The 26912-nt window shown below is 40.2% G+C and overlaps 3 protein-coding genes across 4 annotated transcripts in view; all 3 read right to left on the reverse strand.

The window, feature by feature from the left end:
• Nucleotides 1-4390: 4390 nt before the first annotated feature.
• LOC108066679 (uncharacterized) lies at nucleotides 4391-6099 on the reverse strand. Its single transcript, XM_017155280.2, has 4 exons — nucleotides 5753-6099; nucleotides 5142-5308; nucleotides 4842-5074; nucleotides 4391-4534 (listed from the first exon to the last, which is right to left on the reverse strand). Exons 1-4 carry the CDS (start codon nucleotides 6097-6099, stop codon nucleotides 4391-4393), a joined length of 891 nt encoding a protein of 296 aa, XP_017010769.2.
• Nucleotides 6100-12145: 6046 nt separating this feature from the next.
• Nucleotides 12146-13991, reverse strand: LOC108066680 (uncharacterized). The gene is made up of 3 exons (XM_017155281.2): nucleotides 13390-13991; nucleotides 12280-12449; nucleotides 12146-12213 (listed from the first exon to the last, which is right to left on the reverse strand). The coding sequence occupies exons 1-3, from the start codon at nucleotides 13989-13991 to the stop codon at nucleotides 12146-12148; spliced, it is 840 nt and encodes a 279-aa protein (XP_017010770.2).
• A 4474-nt stretch (nucleotides 13992-18465) lies between these two features.
• The window catches only part of Neto (Neuropilin and tolloid-like), a 94469-nt gene continuing 86022 nt past the window's right edge, over nucleotides 18466-26912 (reverse strand). Inside the window, exons 11-13 of one of the 2 annotated variants that reach the window (XM_017155311.3) lie at nucleotides 22410-22492; nucleotides 21490-21762; nucleotides 18466-19763 (exon numbers count right to left, since the gene is read on the reverse strand). In XM_017155311.3, coding sequence (XP_017010800.2) covers nucleotides 19037-19763; nucleotides 21490-21762; nucleotides 22410-22492 — 1083 coding nt within the window. In that variant the 3' untranslated portion in view covers nucleotides 18466-19036. Of the gene's footprint in view, nucleotides 19764-21489; nucleotides 21763-22305; nucleotides 22343-22409; nucleotides 22493-26912 lie in introns of those variants that run through there. The other variant, XM_017155312.3, reaches the window with a different exon arrangement.

A 26912-nucleotide genomic window follows, 5' to 3' on the forward strand; every position in this document is an offset into this window, starting at 1 on the left:
GGGAATAGGGAGCAGGGAAAGGGGCGTGCTAACAACGAAACTTGCTGCAGACGCACAGGGCGAAAATTTAATAAAGAAGTGTTTAACGAATTAAAAAATAATTTAGTTGATTTTATTATTATTATTATAAATATTTCGAAAATTAATTGGTGTTAATTTACAGCTTACAAATCTTTAATGAATATAATGTTTTGGGATCTAATGATCATATAATAAATAAATAAAATTTGCTTAGGATGTACTTTCTTTAATATTTTTTTTTAAATCGTTACAGAAATTCAGTAGCTTGCTTTAAGTTAAAATATTTTTAAAATTAATAGTTTTAATTTACGGCTTTTAAATCTTGTATGAATATAATGTTTTTCGTTTTAATGATCCCATAATAAAAAATAAAATCATTAAAAAAAAAAATTGTTAAAGATTTATTTTTTTTGCTATTTTTTTCTATACACTTTTTTCTTGCTGTGCATTGAAGCAAATTTCGGCAGATCCCCGGCAGATACATTTGTATCTCTCTATCTCGGTTTGCATAAATTTATTAAGCGGCTAAGCCTGGCCGAAATTCACAATTCTCAATTACCGAAAATATGGCAGAAAATCTGCCGGCCGAAACGTTGCAATCGTGCATCTCTCTGTATAGTAATGTGTATCTTACGGATGCGCCATACGGACTCTCGACTAATCCGAGTCAATAAAATTCTAACCATAAAAAGGGGCGGGCCCCGGCCTCTAACCCCGTTTGCGGGCCCTTTTCACAGCCTTCCTTAACCCACTTCCTGCCGGACTTTGCCAACCGTGGTCGAAATTGCAGCTGAGGTCCCCATTAAATCTACATTTTTGCGGACAGCACATGTGTGTGTGTGTGTGGCTGGTGGTCACAATTGAAATTTACGCAGAGCCGCATTATTAATCTCAAGATTAGATGGAGTCTTGTTTTTGATAAACTGAAATACGAAATAGGAAATACCTAACTGTATGCATAAATATAAATATGTTGGTGGGGTAGGGGGCTGCAGTGAGAGAAATAAATATTAATAAATAAATAGATTATATATAGGATAATATTACAATAATTACTTGGCCAATTTTAATGTTTAATGTTATTAGTTACAAGAAAATAATTTTTTTGTTGGACTTATATTATTATATCATTAATTTAATTTAAAATGATTATAAATAGTTGGCCATTCTTAATAATAAATGTTATAGGTTACAATAAAATAGTTTTTAGATTTTCAAGGAGCCCTTCTAGCAATTCAAGGAAAGTACAATCCCTTAGCAATCGAAATCCAGTGTCTGAGAATATTTCTGTGTAGAATGTTTGCCGGACAACCTCGGATATACCCCCAATGTGGTGCCCCGCCCCCTTTCAGCTGTCTGGGGGCGATGGTATGTGCCCGGTTTACTAAGAACCAACAAATATCTTAGCCGCTTTTTAGAGCCAAACTTCGTTTGATTTTTTGGCATTTTTCGAGTGTGTGTGCTTGGCCTTATATGTGTGCTCTCATTGTGCTTCGAGGTTTGATAACCCCGATATAAATCTGGAAAATGCCGCAGTCACTCACACACTCAGTTTGTGGACTGTTTTGGCTTCACTTTGGGGCTGAAGTTCAATGGCTGGCATTCGGATTCGGATACCCATTCTCATTCTCATTCAATTTGTGTGTGTTGGCGCTTTGAATTTTTCATGCGACACGTCAATTATGGCCATTACTCAATTTATTTATTTATTTTCCTATTTATTTATTTACAATACGGCGGCCGAACTTTGGACCGATTTGGACATGGGTCGGGAGTCCCTGGAGGCCTGGGATTCGTTTTGTTTTTCATTTTTTTGTTGCCCGTCTGGTGACTGGAGAGTGGAGTGCTCATGAAGATAAATTAATTTTGGCAAATGGGCAAATGATGGGGTTAAGGGTTAATGGTTAAGGGTTAAGGGTGCGTGTGAATATTTACATAGGTAATCCGGGACAAGGGTCATCGATGACCCATGGCACCTTATAAATAGCCACAAGTGCGCCAATCCTATTCAAGATGCACAAAAAAAAGTGAAAATAAAAATAAATAATAGGAATATTATTGAAATAAAATTGATGATTAATTTTCCTTAAAAAAAATAGAATCCATAAGAGATTTATAGATGAAAATATAAGAATAATATTATATATAAAAATAATATAATACCAGAAAATTAATTTCCGTCCTTTGAATAACATTTATTTTTTTCCTGTGCCTCCTGAGTGTATTCCCCATTGAGATTGTGAAACATATTTTGTTGGGTTGCGTAATCCATCATATTGTGCGATCCTGTCTGGAAAATGCTAATGTGTTTGGGTGCTCGGAAAATCGGAGGGCGGGATGAGCTGCGATGAATCCAGCGCAAAGTCCATTCAATCTTCATCCCCAACGCCGCTTCTGCTTTTATGGAGCTTCACGTGAGTGCGGTAAATGTGTAAACTTTTCGATGCAGGCGACGCACATAAAATTAAGAAAGGAACTGGGCGAAATGGTGGGATTGCAGCCAAGGTTATGCCTTTTGCAGCAGAGATGGCAGCGTGACTCACGGCGATCGATCCGCCTCCAATCAGGCCACAAAAACATCTACCGCCCGCATTCACATTCGCATTCGTATTGGTTCATTCATTCATTCATTCAGTCAGCCATTTGCACACTCAATTCATTCACACGCCCGAGGAGCAGAAGGTCCTGCCATTCATTACGTGGGCATGGCTGAATCGTAAATACAAAACGGGCCAAGGACAGGGAGAGGGGTAAAAGAAGGGGCAAAAGAAGGGGCTAAAGGAGCGGCTAAAAGGACCAAGCCGAATCCCTGGCCCGCATTGGATTAGTAGCGAAATGAATAGCTGCAGTTATCCTGCCACAGAACCCTCTCGACACTCGCAGAAAATGTATATTAAATGAACAAATAATATAGGAAATATAAAAATACCTAATATGTTGAAAGTAAATTGCATTTTTAGAATATTAAATATAATTATGAAAGTAGGCCTCATATGATTTATTCAAAATTCATTTGAAAGTAATGCTAATGAGTCCTTAAATCAGGGGTGCTCCCTCTTGCGTTCACACGCCTATCTTGCATTGGGCACACGTCGATTCTTCTGTGTGTAGCTATTTAATTTAATTTTTTTACAATTGTATTTTTTTCAATTTTTTTCCCAGTGTCCTCTGCATTTTACGAGCATATGTGCACCAGCGAAGGTAAGCAGCCGAGTCTTACAGGAACATGCAGTTGGTAGGGGGGAGTCAATGGAAGGGCCGGAGATGGAGAAGTTTTATGAATGCTCACCGATTTGCCGCCGACAAATCTCCTGGCATTGCCTTTTCACCAATGCGACCGCCCAATTTGGGGCGTTTTTCCAGAAACCATTTAAATTGAAACCGGCAGAGGCAGCGGGGACAGCAAAGGCCCCACAAAAGACAGTCGGCAGATGGCAAATTGAGGCTCGAATGTGTTTTTGTCAGCCGCCGCCTCATAATGTCTCATCTTTTGGCCATCACACACACGGAGCCTCGGTCTTTGGTCCCTTCCTTTTTGGTCCATTGAAAATGGCTATGACACCTCTAAACTATTTGGAATTGCTTCAATGGACCTCGTTTGTGTGTCTGAACACGATGTAATTTTGGATGGTGGCCATTAGGAAAGGCCCTTATCTGCCCACAATGTACTTTTCAAAATCTTTAATGGCAATATATAATTGGTTGAGTTTTTTTTGAGAGCTCAAAATGTTTTATACACCTTCCCAATATTTTGAAAAAATTATAAAATGTACTAAAGATATTTACAGATAATAAATAAAATCAATTTAATTGGAGTGATTGTTTTATGCCAAAACAGGCTTTTAAAAATATAAGGAAGTCAAAGTGAGTTAAAGGCAATAATTATAAGTCAAATGACATATTTTCCCACCCACCTAAAAAAATCCCCTCATTACCATAAAGGCCACTTGAAGTTTATAACCTACATATATTTATTTTTATTGAATATGGCAAAAAAAAAGAATCTATCGTATATTAAAAGAGGCAAACAGAAAACAGAGAAGGGGACCAGAACGGATCCAGAAGAAGCTGTCAAGCGAGCAATTGAGACACATTCCCCATGAACTTCAAGATGAAGATGAAGATGGAGTTAAGTGGAGTCGAGTTGACTTCTCCCGCTGCTCCTGCTCCTGGTCCTCGGGATATAGTGACTACTGGCCAACTCAACTGTGTCGGACTGGTGACTGCAACAATTGTTTTCAATTTGATTTGCAGCAAGTGGAGCGAGCTGCGAGCCAGCCAAGTGTGTGTGTCCCTTGTCCTCCGTCCCTCCGTCAGTTCCAATCTCCATCCTCCATATATGCCGAAATGTCCTCTAATGTTGGGGCTTTCAGTTTGAGGCGCCTTCATCATCATCAACAGCGTCGTCATCATCATCGTCATCGTCGTCGTGGATGTCGGCTGGTGCTTCAGTTGCCAAAATGTCGTTGGCCAAAGTTGATGGTTCGGTTTCGGTTTCGACTTGGTCTACAGCCTGCAGCAAAAGGGGGCAAGTGCACAGTGGAAAATTAAATTAAGTCTGGGAATCATAGATAAAGTTTGATCCTTAAGTTTGGCTGCAATGGCTGGCGTTTAATGCCACTAAAAAAATTGTAAATGCGCGGATTACACTTCAAATTTTGTAATTATTTTGATATTTTGAATTATTTTCAATAATTATATTATTTAAATTAAAATTTAGAGTTGACTATTATTCTTTCTTTCTTCTGTTATGATATATAAATTAAAGGCATTTTCGACGGTGTGTTCATATAGGGGAGGCTACCCCCAGTGGCACTTACATTAGGAACCATCTCGGTGCCAGCTCCACTTGCGTCCACATTCACATCCCTATCCACTCCCACATCCACATCCAGCTCGTTACGCTCCGGACCGCTTATTGAATTTCGCTTAGTCCCCGTTCCAGTTCCAGATCCCATTTCCATTCCCGAACCCAATCCCGCACCCATTTCCCTCTCCACTCCGGGCACTTCGAGGCTCCGCGGCAACAGCGGCTGCTCTCCGGTTAATGTCTCTGCGTTTTGGATAAATTCATTAGCGGTTTGGAAATAAATGGAGAGATGGTCCCCTGAGGAACTCACGCATGTCCACATGGTAGCCACGATGATCGGCCGTGTAGAAGACGGTCGAGTATTTGTCATTTGGCAGGGGCACCGAGTAGTAACCCTTCTTGGCCAGGACAAGCTCTTTGCCAACGGGCAGCCAGTAGGCGCGTTCGTAGCGGGTATTCCCGTTGTCCAGTTGATATCTGGATATTGTTGATATTGTGGAATTGAAGCATAAATAAAATGTTTTAAAAATTCATGAAGATTATAAAATTGTTTATGACTCGTATATTACGTAAATTCGTAGTATTTTTAATGGTATGTACCAGAAACTGATTAATAAATATTAATTCTATCAATAAAATGTACAATAATTGGTAAAAGAAATTATCTTTTGGAAACAATTCAATTTAAATTGAATCTTAGTGAGCATCAAATAATTTTTAAATATTTTATATATATTGATTTTATTTTCTTGGGAAAACAAGCATTCAAGAAAATTTAAAACTTGCATTAAGTTAACGTCAATTTCAGCCTGTCCTGGTCTTAACAAAAATCTTCCATATCAAACAAATATAATATAAATAAAATATAATATAAAATATAATACCCATAAATATGGGTACTTATTTTTTAAGACTCCTTACCTGAACTCGTACTGCCCGTCGACCGATCTCTGATCGAAGCTGTCAATCAGCCGGGGACTGGACTCCGAGTGAATGGGTTTCTGCACCACAACCACTTGGGGATGTGGTTGTGGTTGGGGCTGTGGCTGTGCCGGTGGTGCCACCAGTGGTGGCCAGTGGTGAAGGTGCTGGTGGCGATCCGGATTCACGGTGGCCCGACTGGTGGTGCTCCTGGGCGTGGTGGTGCGCCTGGGTCGCCGGGTCAATCGGGCATCGACGGGTTCGTTCAGGATCAGCAGCAGGATCACCGCGCAGGCCACCACATATCGGACATTCCATCCCGCATAGATCTCCTTCGTTCGAAACATGTTTCACTCAGAGTTCGATAATTGATTGTGTGGCATTGAAGCGAACTGGGGCCGCCTTATATACCCCAAAACCAAAAGCAAAACGCAGCCCACTCGAGTGAAGCCTTTCGGCACTAAAGATGAAAAATGTTCCTGCGAAAGAACAAGAACAAGAAAGTGGCAAATGAAGAAAGACCGAACCGATGAAGGCAACAGGCTGGCTCTGAAGTATAATAAACCCCTCTTTTGCTCAAACGTCAATGCCAATGATTTGGCATTGCTTTTCGGTGGGCCCGAGTCTGGGCCACACTGCCTCCGAAAACTCCCTCGCTTCGCTTCTCCATTTCCCTTCCTTATCGCACTGCTGCGCAGACTCAGAGCTGCCCGACTTGGCTATATTTCCTGGCCAATAAATGCGGCGGTTTTTTTTAGATAATAATAAAATAATACAGATACACTACAATACAATACAATAATACACTTATTTTATTGTTATCCCGTTTAAATCTATTTACTGGGCATCAAAATATTATTCTTGATTTTCATTATATTGTAATACGTAAAACACACAAAATGGTATTGATAAAAAATATTTTTATTTTGTAAATAAATTTCTTAAATATTCTTAAACAGTTATATTTAAGTTATGGTTAAATATTTTAAATATATATTTATTTAAATATTACCTCTAAAATCTTGGTATATTATAAATTATTGTGACGGAATATTTTACCTTGATCGAATTCTTCTATTTATTTATACATATTTTTAGACACTTTTATTTGCTTAAATTTGTAAATAAAAAGTTAATAAATCACTTTGCCCAAAACCAATTGCATATTAACTTAACTAACATAAAATACTAGAGTAAACACAGAATCCTTCTTATATGATAAAACTGAATTCAAGTCAGATTCTAAACGGTTTTACTTATCTTTTTAGAATAAAAATCTCAGATAATTCTTATTTATTAAATAAATATTATAAATATCTTTGAATTGTTTTCAAGAGATCTCTTTACCTACTATTTATTAAATAAATATTAAAAATATCTTTGAATTGTTTTCAAGAGATCTCTTTACCTACATGCAAGTAAGGCTTTGGAAGTTCGCAATAAAGATACGTTTTCGAGCTGAATTTTGTCAAGCCTGAAAGCACTGCCTCAAAATAATGGCCACAACAAAGGCGGCAAAGAAAATTCATTCATAATAATTACTCCGGCGTTTGTTCGGCTTTTGTGCTCTGCGGTTAACCCTATAAAGACAGCCTTGTGCCCCTCGAGATGCAGACAGCACTGACACCCCCGCCTTCCAACTTCAGCCCCCCCAAAAAAGAACGTTTCTTTTGTCGGTTTTTGTGAGGCGTCACGGTGGCTTTTGTGATTTTGACAGCGTTTTCGGGGCCCGACGGATCCTTGAACCTGCGACGGGGATTCTTTTCGGCCTGTTTACTCCGTCCGTTTGTTTGTTTGATTTCTGATTATTTGTTTGTTGCGCCGCCCGGCCGGCCGAAGTGTGTCAGCCCCAGATGCATCATCCCGATCCCAATCGGAGTCTCTGGGTCCCATCGACATGGTTCATTGACCAGGCGCGTCATCGTCCCACATCGACTATCGGCTGGGCCCATCTCTCCCAGTTCTTCCCCCTTTCAGTGAGTTGGTCATCGATTTGGTAGCCCCGTGTGGGCGTCACCATCTGCCCCTAATTGCTTAACCCTTGTGGCCGAGAGTGTGTGATAAATGCCAGACTCCAGAATCCAGTCTCCAGTCTCTACAGACATTCATCACGCCCCCTGCGTTAAATTTTTATGCTTTTCTTGGCCTTTGTTTGTGATGACTTTGATTTGACAGCTAGTTTTCTATTGCTACATTTGCCCATATTGGAATAGCAATGGAATGTCCCGAAATTCCTTTGATTTTTATAAAAGTAGTGTGCAATATTATTATTATTATTTACTTGCACTTTAATTTTAATCAAGCTAGGGGTTTAGTATTTATTGAATTATTTCTACAATTCAAATTGTGACTCATTTATTTTATTATTATTTTTTTTAATTTAGATATATTATTTATGTATTTATTGTTTTTGCAAATAAGAACATAACGCACTTATAAATATTAAAAATTGTGTCTGCATTTTTTTATTTGTTAAATAATGATAAATTGCTCCCTTATGATTGATCAGCAGCCAAATGACATTTAATTGATAAATTAAATTAAGCGAATCTGTTGATAAATTGCGGCACAATTAATGATCAATAAACAGCTTTGATCGATCGTTGATCATTTATTGGCTTAAAATCAGTCTTTTCCTCGACTGTGTGTGGGAGGATGCAAAAGGAACGGCGGCCAGCGGAGGGTTAACACTCCATTTGGCAGATTAAACCCCCGAGAGTCCGTCAAACCGCATGCGTAATTAATAAATGTAAGCATTTATTCGGAAACAGTTCCCCCACTTTTCTTGCTTTTTATTCATTTCATTTCTTTTTTTTTGACATCCCAGTGCTATAATATGCCAAAGGTATTAAGGTGCCGACGACTAACGGTCGCCGATCTTATCGCATTCGGTTATTCGGTTGGCTTTTAATGGCAGGGACTTAAGATATTTCGCATGTTAATGCCAGAGGCATCGTAAAAAGGAGTTCGAATGTGCAGCTGAAAATCGGGGTGATGCGCACAACAAACTAATAAATATCTCCAGCCAAATAAGTATAAAATATTGTTTAGAGCCAAACCAAAAAATGGCAAACTCAGCTCAGTCGCTCTGTCGCTCCGTCTCTGTTCCATTGTCCGTCGCCGTCTCTTTCTCTTTCGGCGTGTGTGTTTGCAATATTTCATTTCCCATTTCCCATTGGGAAAAACCACCGAGCACCCAAATAAACCACCCCCTTATAGCCATAGCCATGGGCCAAGTGTCCCACCCATCGTTGGCATTTTCAAGTGTCTAAGCCATGAATTTATATTGCTCGATTTCGATTTAAAAGTATTTCGGTTACATAATCTCGGCATTTTTATCACATTCCAGCACTGTTTGATGCTCCCGGCAAACTTTCCCCGATTCGTCTTGCGAACTGACCTTCTAGACTCCCGAAAAACCTCGAGAAACCCCCCGAAAACCCCGAACATCCCGGTCACCCCTCCTACTGCCCCATCTTGTTGTGGTGTAAATTGCTCAATTATAGCCAAGTTTGCTGCCCAGGCCCATGTGTATCTGTGTATCTGATTGTGAGTATCTTTGTATCTGCAAAAGTTTCGCCGGCCAAGGCAAAGTTTCGCTTTAAGTTGATTACTTCATGATTTTCAGTTGACCAAAAACAGCACTTCCTAGGACTGCGGGGACAAAATGTGTGGAAATTGGATTCGAGATTAGTTGTATGCATTTCTGTTTTTATGGAGTTTGTTTGCGACTTTTGGGAGAGTAGAAAAAATATGACAAACTACGAAGCTCCTTTTAATCTGTTGAAAATCAATAATTTAGCAACGAATTTTTTAAAATTTATTGCACTAAAATGCAATTAAAACGTTATTTTTCGAAATCGAAAATGATGTAGAAAATTATTAATTTATTTGTTTTAAGAAATCTGTTGAAAATCAATGGTTTAGGAAAGCATTTTTCAAACAAAAAGTAAGCATAATATATTTTTTTAGATACACAATTATTTGGGAAATGATTTATTTATTTGTTTTAAATTTGTTTGTTAAACTTAACTAAAAATTGAAAAAAAACGAAAAAGATATTAAATGCAATTTATAAAGTAATTATCAAATTATTCACTCTTTTTTTCAATAATTTACCAAATCATTTTTTAGAATTTATGGCACTGAAATTCAATTTTTAAAGTAAGTATAATATTTTTTTAAATCCACAATTATGTAGAAAATTATTAATTTATTTATTTAAAAAAAAAACAAATGTTAGCGCCACATTCAAAAGTACTAGAGCATTAGGTTAGAAATTCCCGTTTTCCCCGTGGTTGACTCATGCAAATGACAGCAAACAGAAACAGAAACCGCAATAAAAATCACGATCAATCGCTAAAAGTTCAAAACGTGAGCTAAATGAACCTGTTTTTTCTTTTTGGCTTCGTTTCGCTTGACTATATAATGCAAAGGTCGGTATATATATCTATTTGCGCCCGTATATAACGCCATAGCTATAAAGCCACGCGCAAGATATGCAAATAGACGAGACAATATGAGCCACAATGAAATCTTGTTACATTTTACTTTTCAAATGCAAAGAAGACACACAAAATGTTCTGTTCTCGCCGTTTGTTGATTTAGGCAAATTCGTATTTAAGCCAGAGTCGAGCAAACTTTGGGGACCCGCGGATGTGGTCCTCGGATTCGGATTCGGATGGGGATACGGTGGATGCGGATGTAGACGCAGATGTAGATGTGGATGCGGATGCGGGCAACCCCTTTTTGGCGAGTTGGCCCAAACAATTTACCCAGAATTTGCGGGTCCGTCTTGGGATATTCGCGAAAAAACAACAGGAACAACAATCACAAGATGTACAGGCAAGCCTCTTAAGCTAAAGGTGGTAAATGTTTATTTTTTGAGCGAATATTTAATAGTCATTTGAAAAGACAAAAAAGTTACAAGGCGGTCGAATTTTAAAAATATTTTACAAAAATCTTTAAGAATATTTTAAAAGATTGAATAACAGAAAATGTATATCATTTTAATTGTGAAAAATGTAAAAAAAATACAGATTTCCGGGCTTAATTCCAATTGAATTTGTAATTCCATTTTAAAGATTTTTGCCATGTCTTTGGCCATTTACTTAGGCAAGTTGGCCTGTACCGGTGGGCAGAACTCAGGAGAAAGAGCAAGAGATATGGCGGGAAGTTGAGACAAAAGGCGCTTCATCAGCAACAACAATGACAGCTAACAAACAACCGTTAAGTGCCGCAACAAATCGCCAAAAATTGAAAACTGTGGGAATACCGCTCCACGTCAGGGACGCCGCAAAAGCCACGCCAAGCTCACACATAGCTACAAATCTCGTTTGCCCCGCTGTGGGACGTATGCAGAGGGAGAAAATTTAGAAGAATAGGTTTGGGTTTCGGAAAATATATTTGATTAGAAATCGAAGACCTGCAAATTATTACTTGCAATTATATTGAGTATACACTATTAAACTCTGCACTTTTGCAATCGATCATTGAATTTTCAAATGATTTCAACCATTTCATATTTTGTATTATAATCATACATGATTACTCACATGATCCGGCTCGAAGGACCATGAACAATTTTTACTATTTACGAAATTACATAGATTTTTTATAGTGACTTTGTTGAATTTTTTAACTTTAGTTAAATATATTTTTTTAAAGTCTAAAACTTAATTCTTTGTGAAACAAATATAATAAATTTGTCAAATTAAAATGTTTCTCTACGTGTAGCAACGAGAAAAAAGAAGAAGTACAGAGGACCCTGGCGAAAATAAAAGACAATAAAAACAAATAAAAAGTATTTCGAAATGCCATTTGAATTAAACTTGAAACCGAGTAACGAAGGAAGCTGAAACAGTGGCGAAAATAAAGCGAGTAAAACGGATAAAACAAAATGTAGCGCCAAAGCAAACAAGGAAGTGATGACTGTACGGGTAAGCCCCAAAAATTCGGTTAAGCGATTGTTATGCTTCTTATGCGCTCATGTTCTTTATGGTCCACGGTTTCCTGTTTTCATTCCCGGGCTGTGCTTAAAGGAATTTGGCCATAAAGTATGGCGAAATATAGTCGGTCGGTCCTAATTTCAAACCAAAAATAAATTGTATGCCATTTGGCAGCAGATAGCTTAATATTTTCTTACTTTTAGCAAATAAAATCCCAATTGAATGAATCGCAAAGATTTTTAGTTTCTGTATATAGTTCGATCCTGGGAAGAAAATAAAATATGAAGGCGAAAGACTTTTAATTTAAATATATTTACATACGTGCACAAAAAAAGAATGACAGTAGAAATGGTAGCACTTTAGCTATTAAAACGTATTTGGAAGCACTGAATACCGCACACTTTTCAGGTGTGATTTTCGATTATCTTTGCCCAATGGTCGTCTATCATCGGAAGCAATTCACCTGGGGCACCTCATCGCGCCTCACAATTGGCGGCGTCCTCAGGAACTCCACTGCAATATCACCCGGTATTTTTGTGTTTATTTATATTTAAAAATCCTGTATGCAAAAGGCCTTACCTGGCAGTGGCTGGTAACCATTAGAATCGGCTCTGTAGCACCGCAACTCGTATCTTAGGCCCTGGGAATCGTGGCGGGGCTGCACGTAGAAGCCCTCGACCACCTGACCATGCTGACCTTCTGAATAGAAACCCTTCTCCCAGCGACGAACGCCATGAGGAATGGAGTAACTGGTCAAATAGATGTGATTAATAAATAAAATGCGATAAATAAAAAAATAAATAAATAATAAAAAAAAATGTTAGCAAGTAGCGATGGGTAGATTTCCTAAGAAGGGGTTTTTTTGTAAAAAATCCTAATCCGACTTTCAGCCCTTTAAAATCTGTTTTCAACCATTATAGCGCTAAATTAAGTATATATATGAAATGTTATACCTCGTTGAGCTCGCACTTTTATGCCCAATCGATTGGCATTCAAATCTTTTATATTTAAACTTTTTCAAACTTTTTATTTTTAATTCTAACCAATTTTCGCAAGGTCATGTTGTAATCATGTATCATTATAAAATGCAAAAATTTATCAAAAAATATATTTCCCAGAAAGTGATGAGGATTGTTAGTTTAGTGTTAGGTTGTAAGTTGCTTACAACAGTGGGTCGTTTAGCTGTGGGCCTTAAAACCCGAAAAAAAACGTTTATTTTGGTCTAAAATTCGAATCCATATTTCCGTTCGAAAATATCAGTATTTTGTCCGCAACATTGTAAATAAAGGTCCGAATATGCAATATCAATTTTAGCCATTTTTCGCAAAAAAATTTAGATTGTTAGCTGCTCAAAACAGTCGGTCTTTTGGCGGTCGGTCTTGATTTGTCTGAATTACAATCGAAAAACGTCAAAAATTGCGTATTTTTTTCAAAAGCTCGAAACCCTATGAATCCTCAAATAAAAGTAAATATATTAAATATTCTAAATTTAAATGGAATGTAAATTTTTTTTCGACGTTAAGATTATTATGGTTTTTAAATTCCTAGGCTAAAAGTCAACTGGGTTTAATTTCACTTGCAAAGCTGAGGAGCAGGCTTAGCCCACCGCAATCTTCAGTTTGCAATCCCATCTTACTTGTTTAAGCCTTTTTAATAGTCATAGTTACGGCTTGAGCCTTGAGAACTCACCCAAAGATATAGCTGCCGTCCTCGTTGAGGTCATAGAAATTATCGCGCCAGGCATTATAGTCGTCCACCTCCACTTGGCCACCAGCCAACTCCTCCTCGGCGCCTCCTGGTTGTGGAAGTGGTGGAGGCGATGGCTGCGGCTGGAGAGTAGTGGTCTCCTGCTCCTCCTCTTCGTCGCCCTCCTCCTCCTCCGCCTCCGCCTCCGCCTCGGGGGACTCCTCTTCATTCTGATCCTGATCCGGATCGGCGGCGAACTGGGAACGAGCTGCTGCCCCCGAGGCGGGTGACGCAATGGCCGGTTGTCGCTGGGTGAAGGGCGTGGTGGCCAGGGGGGCGAAGGCATTGGCCAGTTGGTCGCTGAGGAGCTGCTTCAGTTGCTCCCGCATCTCATCGCTGGTTTCCTGGCTCGCGCTGCTCCCGCTACTCGACACCGATGCCGATCCCGATCCCGCACCGCTGGCGAATCTCTCGAAGCTCTCGCCCCCGAAGTTGGGCACCTGCAGATCCTGCGGCGGCACTCGAAAGGTTGGCTTTTGGCCAGCGACCAGGATCAAGGTGCCGAGCAGCAGCAGCAGCAGCAGGTGAAACTGACTCGATGGCATTTTGGGAGCTAACTACTGTCCCCTCCGGCGGGGTTCACTTTTATATGGCTGGGAACCCCGAGCCGATCCAAACCGATGAGCTGGCCATTCACACGGCTGACCACAAATCAGCCGCAGCATCGGCCGAGTGCATAAATCTATGGAAAACAATAGCGATGCGCGCGACAATTTGCATTTCGCACTGCGAGCTCCAGATTCAGATACACGCAGCCAGATATCCGGCAGATTCGAGCTGCTAAGAACGTTATGGATCCGCCGAAACCAGAGATAATTGCTGGAGTTTTGTCCAAATAAAAACCATTAACAACTATATATAAAAGGTAGGTAATCAAATTAAGGTGGCTGTGCTTTCACATTATCAATTTAAATTTAATTTTGAGTTTAACTTAGTATTAATTGAAATTAAATAGAAAGACTTATTGACAATAAATAAAAGAATCCAAATAAAGCAGTTACTAAGCTTGGTTTTAATTTCTGTAATAAAATACGGTAAAAATATAAATTGTTAAAATATTTTCTTTTCAAAAGCTACGTTATTAAATAACGTATTTAGATTTGGCTGTCCTTATATTATATTTAAGAAAACTATACAAAATCCCAAGCAAACCAATAAATATTGTTTTCCCTAAAAATATACCACTACGTATTAACACCAAAAAAAATTTTGATCGTAACTGGTTACTACTTTTTTTTACTCCGTTAAGAGGTGTTTTTATTTGATTATAATTACATATATATGTTCAAAAAGTATATAATTAATGTATATAATGTAGTTTTGAGTGCCTTTTAATTATATTTAATTCCAAACAAAGTTAAAACTAGTATCAGAATTCCCAAACTAACCAATGAATTTTAATAGCCTTTCAAATTTACCTGTACAAATCTTAAAAAACATATTTAAGGAGAAATAGAAAGTTATAATTTTCCTAATCAAAATATCTATATTTTTTCCTACGAATAAATAAAACCAAACAGTATTCTTGGGGAAAATATTTATAATTCAAATGTGCAGTCTGATATCCTATGATATACCTAACTTTCCAAGAGCCTATCACACTCCATGCTCTTTCACGATGCTCTGCATAATTATGCGATTCGTTTCTGGTCGTGATTTGGACGCCTCCGGGCGGTCCGAATGTGAATGTGAGTTGTGAATTGTGTGCTCCCCGCTAATTGGGTCAGCCGATTGCCTTTGACGCCGTGAGCTTCCGTGTTTATCCGCATTTGAGTGCCGTCTACTTTCGGGCCGGCGATCTCGACGGCTAATGGCATATTTTCGGGCGGATACTGGAGCGATTGGAGAGCGCCACCCGGGAATTAACAACACAACAATACTCACATTTCCACAAAATGAATTTTTATTCGATCGCTTTTGGGCTTATTTTATTTTTATATTTTATACACATTCAGATACATTCAGATCGCAAATCCTCACACACAATACTACTGCTCGCTTATCTCTTTCGCCGTATCCATTTAAATCCATACATTTTGAAGCATTTTTTCAAGTATTTATTTAATGCTCTCGTATGTGTTTACATTTTTTGTCACTCGACAATTTACAATTACAATTACAATGCTTGCAGTCATTTTGGAAAAAAAACAGACAAGGTTTTAAATATTTTTTGGGGTTTACTCTGTAGTTCATTTTGATACTTTCAGTATTTATGTATATGTTTTCATAAAAAAAAAATTATCATACATTTGACTTAATCCTAGGCATAGATGACTTATAGTACACATTGTTTTCCATTTACTTATTTTTTGCCTTTAGTTTTTTCATACTTTAGTATAGTTTCTTGATGCTATTTTGGTTTAGTAAAATCGCTAAATTTCGTCTTAAACTTTAGCTAGAAAAAGTTTCCTATGGTTCTCGGGGTTACAAAAAAACAAATCAAAATTTTATTTAACAATTAATAAGTAGTTTAAGTTTAAGCCTAAACAAAAAGCTTACATTTGCTTTGTTTTATGTACAAACGGAACGGTTAGACATATTCCTGTCTTAGAATTAGTATTTTAAGAAAATATTTGGTTTAATAACTAACTGCGTTTTAAAAAGAGTTAACAAATCATAGTCGTAAAGATTTCCATTAACTAAATATACAATTTGTTAAATTCATTTGGTTTGCTTTTTTCGTTTTGTAAGATTTTGAGGGTTTTTTTAAGACAGATGATGAGGGTTTTGTATTTTTTAAAGAAGAAAATCTTATGTATAGAAGTTAGAAATTGGCGGAAAGATACAAAAATATTAGTATTATATTTTGAAATCTCTTAATAAATTATACAAAGCTGAAAGTTGTATGCCTGACTGATTTTTGAGCTCAAAATGATAAGGGTAACTTTCCAGGAAAAGCATCATATTTATATTAGAAGTTAACTAATTTTTGGCCGAAAGGTTAGGTTGAAGTAAAAGTGTGAATTTCCCTCGCTAAAATCATTTTGACAGATTTTGGAGCTCAAGAATTTTCCGTGACTGATTCAAGAGCTCAAGATGATGAGGGTCCGAGAGTCAAGTCAAAGGAACTCTTGTCATGTCAGCTCGACCTTTAATCACTCTAATGATTTGAGCTTTCCCTAGAGCTCAGAAAAAAAGCTGCAGCACTGCACCATCATCATCATCATTATCATCATCAGCAGCATTATCATTATCATTATCTTGTAATTTTCCCCATTCTCCCGCGTGGCTGTCGCTGCTCTTTAAATTCAATCAATCAAATGGATTTCCCACACCCTCCTCGCTCGCTCATTGTCATTGTCATCTTTATTTTTTCAGAAGTCAACCCCCCCATCACGTCGTTTTTTGGCCAGCTGCGACAATATTTACACCATCGGAACCACTCAGACCACTCAAATCGCCGGGATGATCCCGGGCAACCGAGAGCTGAAAACCCAAAAGCAACCGCATTACGGTGACCACGCTAATTGCGGACCGACGGATTCCAGAGCCCGGTTCTATCTGTCGTTGATGGGGGATGGGAATGGGGATGGGGATGGGGATGGAAACTTTTCACAGGTGCGGAGAAATCTGTGGCCAGCTAATTTATCTAATTGAAAGGGATTTAGTTGGCAGATGAACTAAAAAGATAGCCAGGCTCCTTCGTTAACCCATTGCAAACGGTGCGAGAATCAATGAACGTTTGGAGATTGCTTATCTCTTAATTTAGAGTTTATTTTTATTTTTAGAACTTTTATGAACTATCATTGGGATCTTGGTTGTTTTATACTTTTTGAATACCCAATTTCCTTTTATTTTTGATGTGAGTAATTTATTATGAGCTCAACGGAACCCCCATATCTTTTTCACTGGTAGTTAATGGGTTACAAAGTGAAAGACTGGGGACTAGAAATGAATTTCATAAGACTTGCGAAGTGCAATACTCCGAAATCACTTAAAAAACTATTTTCGCGCAAATTGCTTGTCGGGAATTGGGAAACCCAAAACCAAACCCAAAACCCAAGACCGAAATGGAGCTACGAGCACGTGCCCGTGATGGATGGACTCTGGTCGCGACATCGTCGTGAAATGGACCACGTCCGCAATGCATGTAAATGAAGAAGTTCCTGTCGAGCGTTTTTCCAAGCTGCGAACATGTTGGGGCAAAGGGGGAGTTGAAGTGGAAATGGAAAGGTGGGCAAGTAGGGGATGTGGAGTCCGATAACAATGTTCTGGGACATGTTGCTCATACGCCACGTTGTCAGCGGTCTGCTCAGTGTCTGCCGGCCCACTACCCCCTATTTGTATCCGCATCTGGATCCGCATCCGCATCCGTATTCTCTGTCCTGCGTTCGCATTGTTTTCGAGCAGAAAATGCCGCTGTCGCAGCCGTAGAATGTCCGGCAAATGTCGCCAGCAATTGCGGTCCGTCGGCTACAACAACTGGAACAGCTCACCGGGCTTCCCCTTCCCCTTCCTCACAATCCCTTCGACTGGCTATCTGGCTATTGCAAAGGGGCTGGCCGAGGCCAATGGACCGACATATCTTCCATTTGTCTCGCCCCAGTCAGCAGCAGTCGTTGCTGTCGAGCTATTAGTGGGCTCATGTCGTCTTAAAGACCTTTATATATTTTTTTAAGATCTCATTCATTTAGTGTAAGAGTTGCCAAAAAAACGTAAATATTAAGAAATATTTTTTGGAAATTTGTTTTTGATTTTTAAAAGGTCTTTTCCGTTTTGCTTTCATTCATCAATACAGCTGCGATAAATAATAATAATATTACTCAAGCTTTTAGTTGAAGCTTTTAAAAATAAAAACGAATTAAAACTAGTGTTATGTTATGAAGAAGTTATGTTGTAGGTATGATCTTATTTAATTTATGTAAATTCCGTATTTTACAGAAAAATCTAGGAAACCAAATTATTTGATCTTATTTAATTTTATATAAATCTAGAAAATTAAAATCAAATTATTGTATAAATAAAATTTGTGTTTAAATAATATTTTTAATTTTAAATAAATTCTGTACTTTTTAGAAAAATAATACAAATTATTTTAAATAACATTCTTAAGCTAAACGCAACTGTACGTGTGTATTAATATACTGATAGTTCCCTATCTTTCGCTCCAAAGCAAGTGGCCTCATTAACTTTACCGAAAAATACTTAAAAGTCGCTTTAGAAACTTTGAAAAAACAATGCTTACAGAGGAAGTTTGGTGTTTGGTGTCTCTTCATTACGAAACAACTCCAAACTCCCGACTCTGCAGCAATTTAAATGAATGCGCGTTCACCTTGCTTTAAAAACGAGGAGAAAAGAAAGCGCGAAAAGAGTGCAACGGAATGCAAACCGGATGTGGGGGGCGGTGGGTGTGGGTGGGGGTTTTGGGTTGCAAGTGACATGTTGCGAGGGGGTGAAACAAAAAGCAACCACCTCCTTGGTGTCCTTGTTGTGTCATCAGTGACGCTGCGGCTGCGGTTAATATGTTGGCCGATGTCCAGTTGCTGTAACGGTTGCTTCTTCCGCCGATGTTGCTGCTGCTCCTGTTGCTGTTGCTCCTGCTCTCTACCGTTGTTGTTGCTGTTGCTGATTGGCGGGCCATCCTTAAATGTCAATGGGACGTCATGATAATCACGTCTGGTGCTGAATTCCGTATGTCGATAAACACTTTGGACTCCTCGTTCTTCTGCTGATGCTGCTGCTGCTGCTGTTGCTGTTGCTGCTGATGATGCTGCTGCTTGTTGCCGCCGGGCAGGATCGTAGTCTGTCCCATGGCCCCGTGTCCCTTCATCGTGGGCAGACGGGCAGCAATGCTCGGCGGATGCGGATGTGCGTGGTGCATTCGCTGCTGTTGCTGTTGCTGCTGTATATGTTGCTGCTGTTGCTGCTGTTGCTGGTGCTGCTGCTGGTGCTGGTGATGATGGTGACAGATCTCCTGCGGCTGCTTGACCGTCGAGGCCACCAAGAGTCCGCCGTAATGCGAGCGGCCGCTGTGTCGCTCCTCCATCTCCATGGACTCCTGGCGAGGCAGCTGGTGATGTTGCTGCTGCTGCTGCTGCTGCGGATGCTGCTGATGCATGCTGCGTCTTGTCAGCGTTGCCACCGCCGGCGATCCGGATGGCTCGTAGCCAAAGGTGGAGAAGAAGCGCTGCGGCGGGGGCGGCATCATCATGGCCCCGCCCCCCGAGCCGCTGTGCCCGCCCAGCGATGAGGAGCTGGACTTTTGTCTCATTAGCGTCGCAACACCGCCGCCGGGAGCAACAGCAATACCAATGCCAACGGCAACGCCAACACCCGCCGACGGTCCAATTCCGGGACTGTTGACAAACAGCGATTCCCTGAGCGGAGAAGGAGAAAGGGAGAAAAAAAGAGAAAGGAGAGTTGGGAGAGAGCAAAGTGAAAGGTTTTAATATTTGTCAGTCACACACGAGGGCAATCGGTTGCGAGGACACTGCAAAAAATCGGGACCTAAACACTGGGATCACTCCTAAAATCTACGATTGAAGTTTGAATATTTCCCAACACTAAGTTGATGGATCTAAAACTCTTTGTAGAATTTCGAAAAAATGCAATCACAAAAGTTGTTGCCTACTTCTCAGCTGTTTTTTTGTTGTTTTTGAAAACTCTAATAAAAAGAAATACCAAAAGAGCTTACAAATAAAACTCCCTTATATCAAAGACATTTATCTATACGTATAAAACTCTGCTTAAAATTTTAATTGATTCTTCAAAGAACCCAAGCCAGTGAACCTTCAAAATTCAAATTTGTACCCAATATTAATTATAGTGAAGGTTTGAGCTAAGAACCTTTTTCTTAATTTAAGTCCATTTCAAGGCTACAAAATAAAATGTATAAAAATAAATCAATTAAAAAATAATAATGGTCTAATAATGCTTTTTTAAAGTATCCCCTTAGTTTTGTAAGTTACTCGTGCTTTTCTTTCAGTGTGGCTTAGAGGGATTATGCGGAGGACGGGGCATTGGTGAGCACAAAGGTGATTGTGTAGCCGCGGGACAGGGATTGTGGCACAACGGTATGCGCCAATCAGCTGAATTGAATCCGTCGGACGGCTGTAAAGGCATATGGTCTAAAAACAGGATCCCGTTGACAGATAACTATCTAACACTTTGGCAGTGCTGACCGAATCAATGAATTTTGTATTGAAAGAAAATTGAATTTAATTATTTATAATTTAGTTAGGTTAGTTATTAAGCCGAAAAAATCAATAAAATCATAGGGTTAGTATTCGGATATCAGAAAGAATGTAAAAGACGAAAACAATAAAATTAGTTGGGTATTTTTTATTAATCCAATCAAATTAAAATCATTTACATTTACATTTGCAACACTTAGGTATTAATCTAAAAATTAGACCAACCATACAAGTTAGTTTTTGGAACATCAAGCAAACATTTAAATTAAACAATTGTGTCTCTTAATCTAAATCTCTGTATCCTGCATTCGCACATATGTCACAGCCAAGAGATAAATGCGAAAGCCTCTAATAAATCACCCCGAACAACCTGTAGCAGTTTGGCTGTGACAGTGACAGTGACTCGTTCCCATCACTATTTCGGTGGCATGAATCATCTTCATCTGGGCACGTCGGCATTGTGTCACTGCATTCCGCCTGTCAGCCAGCCAGCCATTCCCACTGTCTGTCATCCTGCCATCCTGGCATCCTACTATCCTGCCATCCTGCCATCCTGCCATCCCGCCACTTTGCCATCCAGCTAACCCACATTCCCGAATCATCCTGCGACTCCTGCGACTCCAACCTGTCGCCTATATATCCAATAAAGACGCATGCAAATACAAATATTTGCATCGATTTGTGTTGTTCGAGGGTACGAACATACATAGTATCGCCCCCCACTGTTACTTCCTGGATTACTGGATTCCATTCCCCGGAACTTTAACCGGGCTTCACATTCACATTCGCATTCACATTGTCATTGTTTTTAGTGTTTGCCCGCCGTTGACTTTGCAATTTTCTGGCATCTATTTGACTGCACTTCGGGATGGGGATGGGGATCAGGATCGGGAATGGGATGGTAACTCACCTCGTCTGACAGCCCATATCGCAGGCATTCGAGGGCACCGCCGACATGGCCGCCTTAGTCATCAGCTCGTGGGTGGCCGTGGTCGTCGAGCTGGACTCGCCGTCGTCCTCGCAGAGACTCGTTTGGGTCATATCCGCGTGCCGGCGCAGGATGCTGTGCTCCTTCTCCTTGAAGTCCGCCTTGCTCGACTGCGTCGACAGGGGGACGGCCTCGCGGTAATAGCGGTTCGACACGTCGTCCAGGATCTGCAGCGAGGTCTGCGAGTGCTTTTGCCTGCGAGGCAGAGGAGCAAAGGAAGGGGGATTTCGGATTAAATTTCGCACATTTTCAGCGGTCCATCGGGGAATTTCATCACAAATTTCATCGGCATTAAATATCAATTTTTCGGCTTAAAGGGTTTACGTTTCATAGTAAATAGTTTCAAAGGAACTAGTTGTTTTTGAACTTGTACAAATAAAATATATACCTAATATAATAAATAATAATATTATTAAAAAAAGGCATATTTTTAAAAATAGAATAATTCCAAATTTTATATCAATTTAAATTTGAAGGTTTTTTTAAATCATATCTGAATAGTATTAATTTTTTTTAAGCTATAAAATAAACAAAAATTTCGATTTTCTCTTAATCTTAAATCTTTAATTAACTGCTAGAAAAATATTTATATGCCAGGCCAAAGTCTCATTAATTCCAAGACTGTCGGCCGACAATGGCTGCACAGCTGTTTGATTATTCGACAATCGGTCGTCGTGCTGAGTTCGTGCTGAGTGCATCATTAGTGCACAAGCACACACTGCGTATACGTAATGCGATGGGGTGTCGTCAATTAAGTGTGCTGCCTACTTGCATTCTAAGCGATTTAAGATTTAAGATGGAACCAAAATCAGGATTCGGTACTCAGGATTAAGAAGACTCACCTGGAGATGTTCTCGCGCGAACGACCCTTGGAGTTGCGGCCCATCTCGTCCAGCTTGCTCTCCTTGGACTCTCGGATGTGCTCCTGCAGGGGTTCCATTGCAACAGAGAGAGAGAGAGAGAGAGGGAGAAAGTAAGAGTGAGAGGGGTGAGACCAATGTAATAAGCATAACAATAAATATTTTCAATTAATTTGGTAAGGAAGGGAGGTGGTGGGGAGTCGATTTAAGCCCGATTCTGCAGTCTGCAGTCTGCAGAGCGGCGTAATATTGTAATATAATATCCTTAAAGCCCACTGCACTGTGGATTATGAGAAAGGGCTGGCAAAGGGGGCGTGGCTGAGCAATTAAGCCACCAGCCACCTGATGCCCCATCTCTCTCGCCCTCGCTCCCTCTCTCTCTCTTTTGCAGTCATTAATACTTCGATTGTATAAAAGTGTGAGGGAAAAAGGAGGGGGAAAACGGGGGGAAATGGAAGGGGGAAGGTCAGGGGTGGATAAATCCTGCTGGGTGAAGCACTTGATGGCCTGCATAAAAGGAAGCGTTAATACGTAAATACAGAATAATGAAGGACGAACTGCAGGCACTGCATCCACAAATCTCGATGGCCACCAGCCCAGCTGAAACCACCTGAAACCACCTCAAATTGCATTCATAATGGAATACAAGGCAAACATTGCGTGCACCTTTCCCTCACTTTACTCTTCATTCCCTGCCTTTTCGTATCGCTTGCCAATTACTTTCCTTATTGTAGAATATTTCCCTCGCTCGAACTTTGAATTGAATTGAGTATAATGGAAAAATGAGGAGAATCCAATGCAAATCGCTAAGGAAATGCGAGTGTCTTTCGCTCGTTCTCGTTGATTTCCCAATGACCAATGCCAAAAGGTAATTGGTTTCAAAAGCTAACAATCCAACGATCTAAAGGTACACATTTCATCTTGTTATATATAGGTATTTATTTTTCATGTATAAGTATTTATATTGCCTTTGTGCGGTATTAGATTTGGCAGCCATTCGTTTAGCCATCAGATTGTCCAATGGGAACATTAAACTATTACAGTTTCAATTTCAATTTCAATTGCTACTTAGGGTTAAGAAACGGGGACCAGAACTCGTAACTCGGGTCTTGTGCCCCACGTTGGGCGCCAAGACTTACGTTTTTCATTCCCTTTCGATGATGCACGTCGATTTTCGATTCGCATAATAATTTCTATAAACTGTAAGCCTTTTAATGAGGTTATATCCATAATACTGTTAACTATGTTCGCCTACCTAAGAGCGGGGAAATGGGATATCTATGATATCGCCCGCCATACAATTAGCAGCTTAACTTAATGAGGGGGAAAATGTCGACCGACTGCACAACCCCCACCCCCCTGAGGACCGGGACCCGGATTTGAATTTGTTCTGATTCTGATTTCGGCTTGTTGCGGTGAACTCAGCACGAACGACGGGGGCAAACGAAGGTCGGGCCACAGGGAGAATGGTTTCGGTATCGCTATCGGATTTCTTTTTTTTGCGAATTTTGCCAGCCTGATTTTAATGATGTCCATGCAGATGATTCTGCAGATCCGCCTGCAGCAGCAGGTGGTCAAGGGTCAAAGGCCACCGCAGAACGTGAGCGAATATTTATTCATTTTTTCTAGATGATTTTGTGCAGGAACTTGAGGGCATGATGGCCGCCGGACTTGGGCTTGGCCAGTGCCGGAGGCGGCGGCGGTGTAAGGACCATATCCAGCTCCATGGAGGTGGACGAGCTGATGGGCCCCGTGCCGCCGCTCGATCCACTGCTGCACTGCATCGAGCTGCTGCACGAGTGACTCGAGTTGCTCGGCAGGCACTGCCGGGTGACCACAACGAACTCGTCGTCATCCTCTTCGGGCAGCGTGAGACCGCTGTCGCTGTCGCAGCTGAAACCGATGCCGTCATCGTACTCCTGATCCTCCGCCTGCTGCTCCTGCTCCTCCTCCTGCTCCTCTTCGTACTCCTCCATTTCCATTTCCATCTGCTCGCCATCGCCACCGTCCATGTCGACATCCATTTCCACATCGGCATCCACATCCATATCGAAATCACAGTCACACGTCTGCTTGGGCGAGTCAAAGTCGCAGTCGTCGCCAACTGCCTGCTCGTCTCGGGCCTCGTGCCCCACGTTGGGCGCCAATTGCCCGTCCGACGAGTAGGAGAAATCGCACATGAAATCATTCTGTAATCCCACGAAAATCGCGCTCTTGGGCGCCTCCAGTATAAAGGAATCAATGTGATAGATTCCGTCACTCAACGCGGGCACGTCCTGTGGATGAAGCACAAACAGAAAGAGAAGACAGGCAGAAGAGAGAGAGAGAAAGCGAAAGATATAGATAGAATAGAGAGAGAGAGAGGGAGAAATAGAAAGGGAGAGAGAGAAAGAAGTTGATTTAAACACAGAGAAAGATTGTGAGCTTTTCACATCACCGATTTAACCAAGAGAAGAGTGAAGAGTGAGAGGAGGCAACTCTAGAGCGAGACAACTCTACTAATGTGGCAATGGGATTGTGAGCGAGCGAGATAGATAGATAGATAGAGGAGGGTGTGCGACGTTTGCTACATGCATGATGATGGCAACTCTGGCTACTAAATAAGCATACTCACAACATCCAAATATCCAAATGAAAAGAAGTCAAATGAGCAAATCTCATTTTCTATTCCAATTTTCAAAATATATTCACATAAAATCACTGAAATTTGTTGCAAGGCTGTAAATTTAGGTTAGAAATCGGTTCTTTAATGTAAGCTGATTAATTCGGCAGAGACTGTGACTGATGTTTCGAGAAATGCAACATCCTGAACTGTCAGTCGGTCTGTCTTCGCTTTGAGTTTTCCAAAATCCTCGGGGAAAGTCAAATTTTCTACAGTTTTGATTGGCAGACAAACTCTTTAATTTTACATCATCAACTTTGGCAACACAATACAAATCACATAATCCTAATTGATATAAAAATAGCTCAAATAGCTTGCCCATTCAATCACCAAAGTCCTTTTTATCACAGTTATCCCTTGCATAATCCCATCAATAAGACCCATGGGAAAATACAAAAATACATGCAATTGCGTTTCGTTCTCATATTTTTTTTTCTAATACCAAAATTGCAATATGGCTCTGAGTAAATGGTAGCCAAGGCAATCGCCCCAGCAGAAAAGTATATTTGCAATATGCACACAATAAGTCCCAACCCCCGACGAATGCGAATGCGAATGCGAATCTGAAGCCGAATCCGAATCCCGGCAACTAATCTGATTTGGCCGAGGGGAGTGGAGGGTTGCCAACCCCATGCCAAGAACTATACTACCCCATATTTACCTCCTGATTCCCACCCCGTTTGTCTTCGATTCGATGCTGGGGAACTGGGCAACTGGGCAACTGGGGAAGCTGGTGCAACAAAAGTCAACGATAATTTAATCATGTCTCTCACTGGATCTCCTGGTAACCAAGACCGAGTGGACACAAAGCCCCGTTGGCTAAGCCGGTGCGAGAACTCAATCCGAAGTGGAGAGTGGAGACTGTTGAGTGGGGAAAAGGAATTGCAATAGGAATAGTTTATTCCATTTGGATTGTATTGTCAACGATTTGCCACTTGCAGCTCGGCAGCTCGGCCAATTTGTGGCCTGGCACTGCGCACTTGGCGTATGAGTGATATGCAAATGAATATCCACTTCGGTGGAAATAAAACTCAATTTGCTGGAGTTTGTGCCATAATTAATAGATATCATTGCAGCAGATTGCAGCTGTCCTGTCATTAAACACACAGGGGCGGCGACTGAGAGGGAGTGCCAGTATATGTATAAGGAAGCGAAAGAGAAGGAGAAATAGAAGGAGATGGGGCCACAAAGACGTGACAAGTCGGGCCTTCTGGGCCTGCTGATGACGGCCATCAAGTGAGTTTGTCTGGCTCTGATTCTGTCTGCTTTTGGCCTTGTTCTTTTCCCTTTTCCCTCCATTTTCCGGCCTTCCGTTTGCGGCCTACAGCTAAATTACTTTGGTCAGTCCCACTGCCTGCCCTTTGTGGTCGAGTTTTATACGTTCTCCCGGCCATTCTCCAAGTTTAGAGAAAAGCATTTAAGACTCATTAAATCATCGAGTGACTTGGCAAATCAACTAGTTCTTGGAAAAAGTGTTCTTTGAAAAAAATCAAATTAAGACAAAGAATCATTAGAATTAAGTTATTATTTTAGTTAGTTATGAATAATAATTTTCTTCTAAATATTATAAATAGTTTTCCTTATAACGCACGTTAAACCATTTGTTTTTAATAAATATAAAATATTCAGTGGCGGATCCAGAATTTGATTGTAGAGGGATTTCAGAACAATTTCTTTGTTGCATTTTCTTCTTTTATTTTTCACCCGAGTGGAGGGGTCTTATCCCCCATAAATATAATATAGTATTATAATTTGCCTTGAAAATGTAATAAAAATAAGCCGAATTTTTAAGCTGTGAAACCGAAAGTGTGAAAGGGTATTTA

The sequence above is a fragment of the Drosophila takahashii genome, chromosome X (assembly GCF_030179915.1).
Source record: "Drosophila takahashii strain IR98-3 E-12201 chromosome X, DtakHiC1v2, whole genome shotgun sequence".
Taxonomy (NCBI): Eukaryota; Metazoa; Arthropoda; class Insecta; order Diptera; family Drosophilidae; genus Drosophila; species Drosophila takahashii.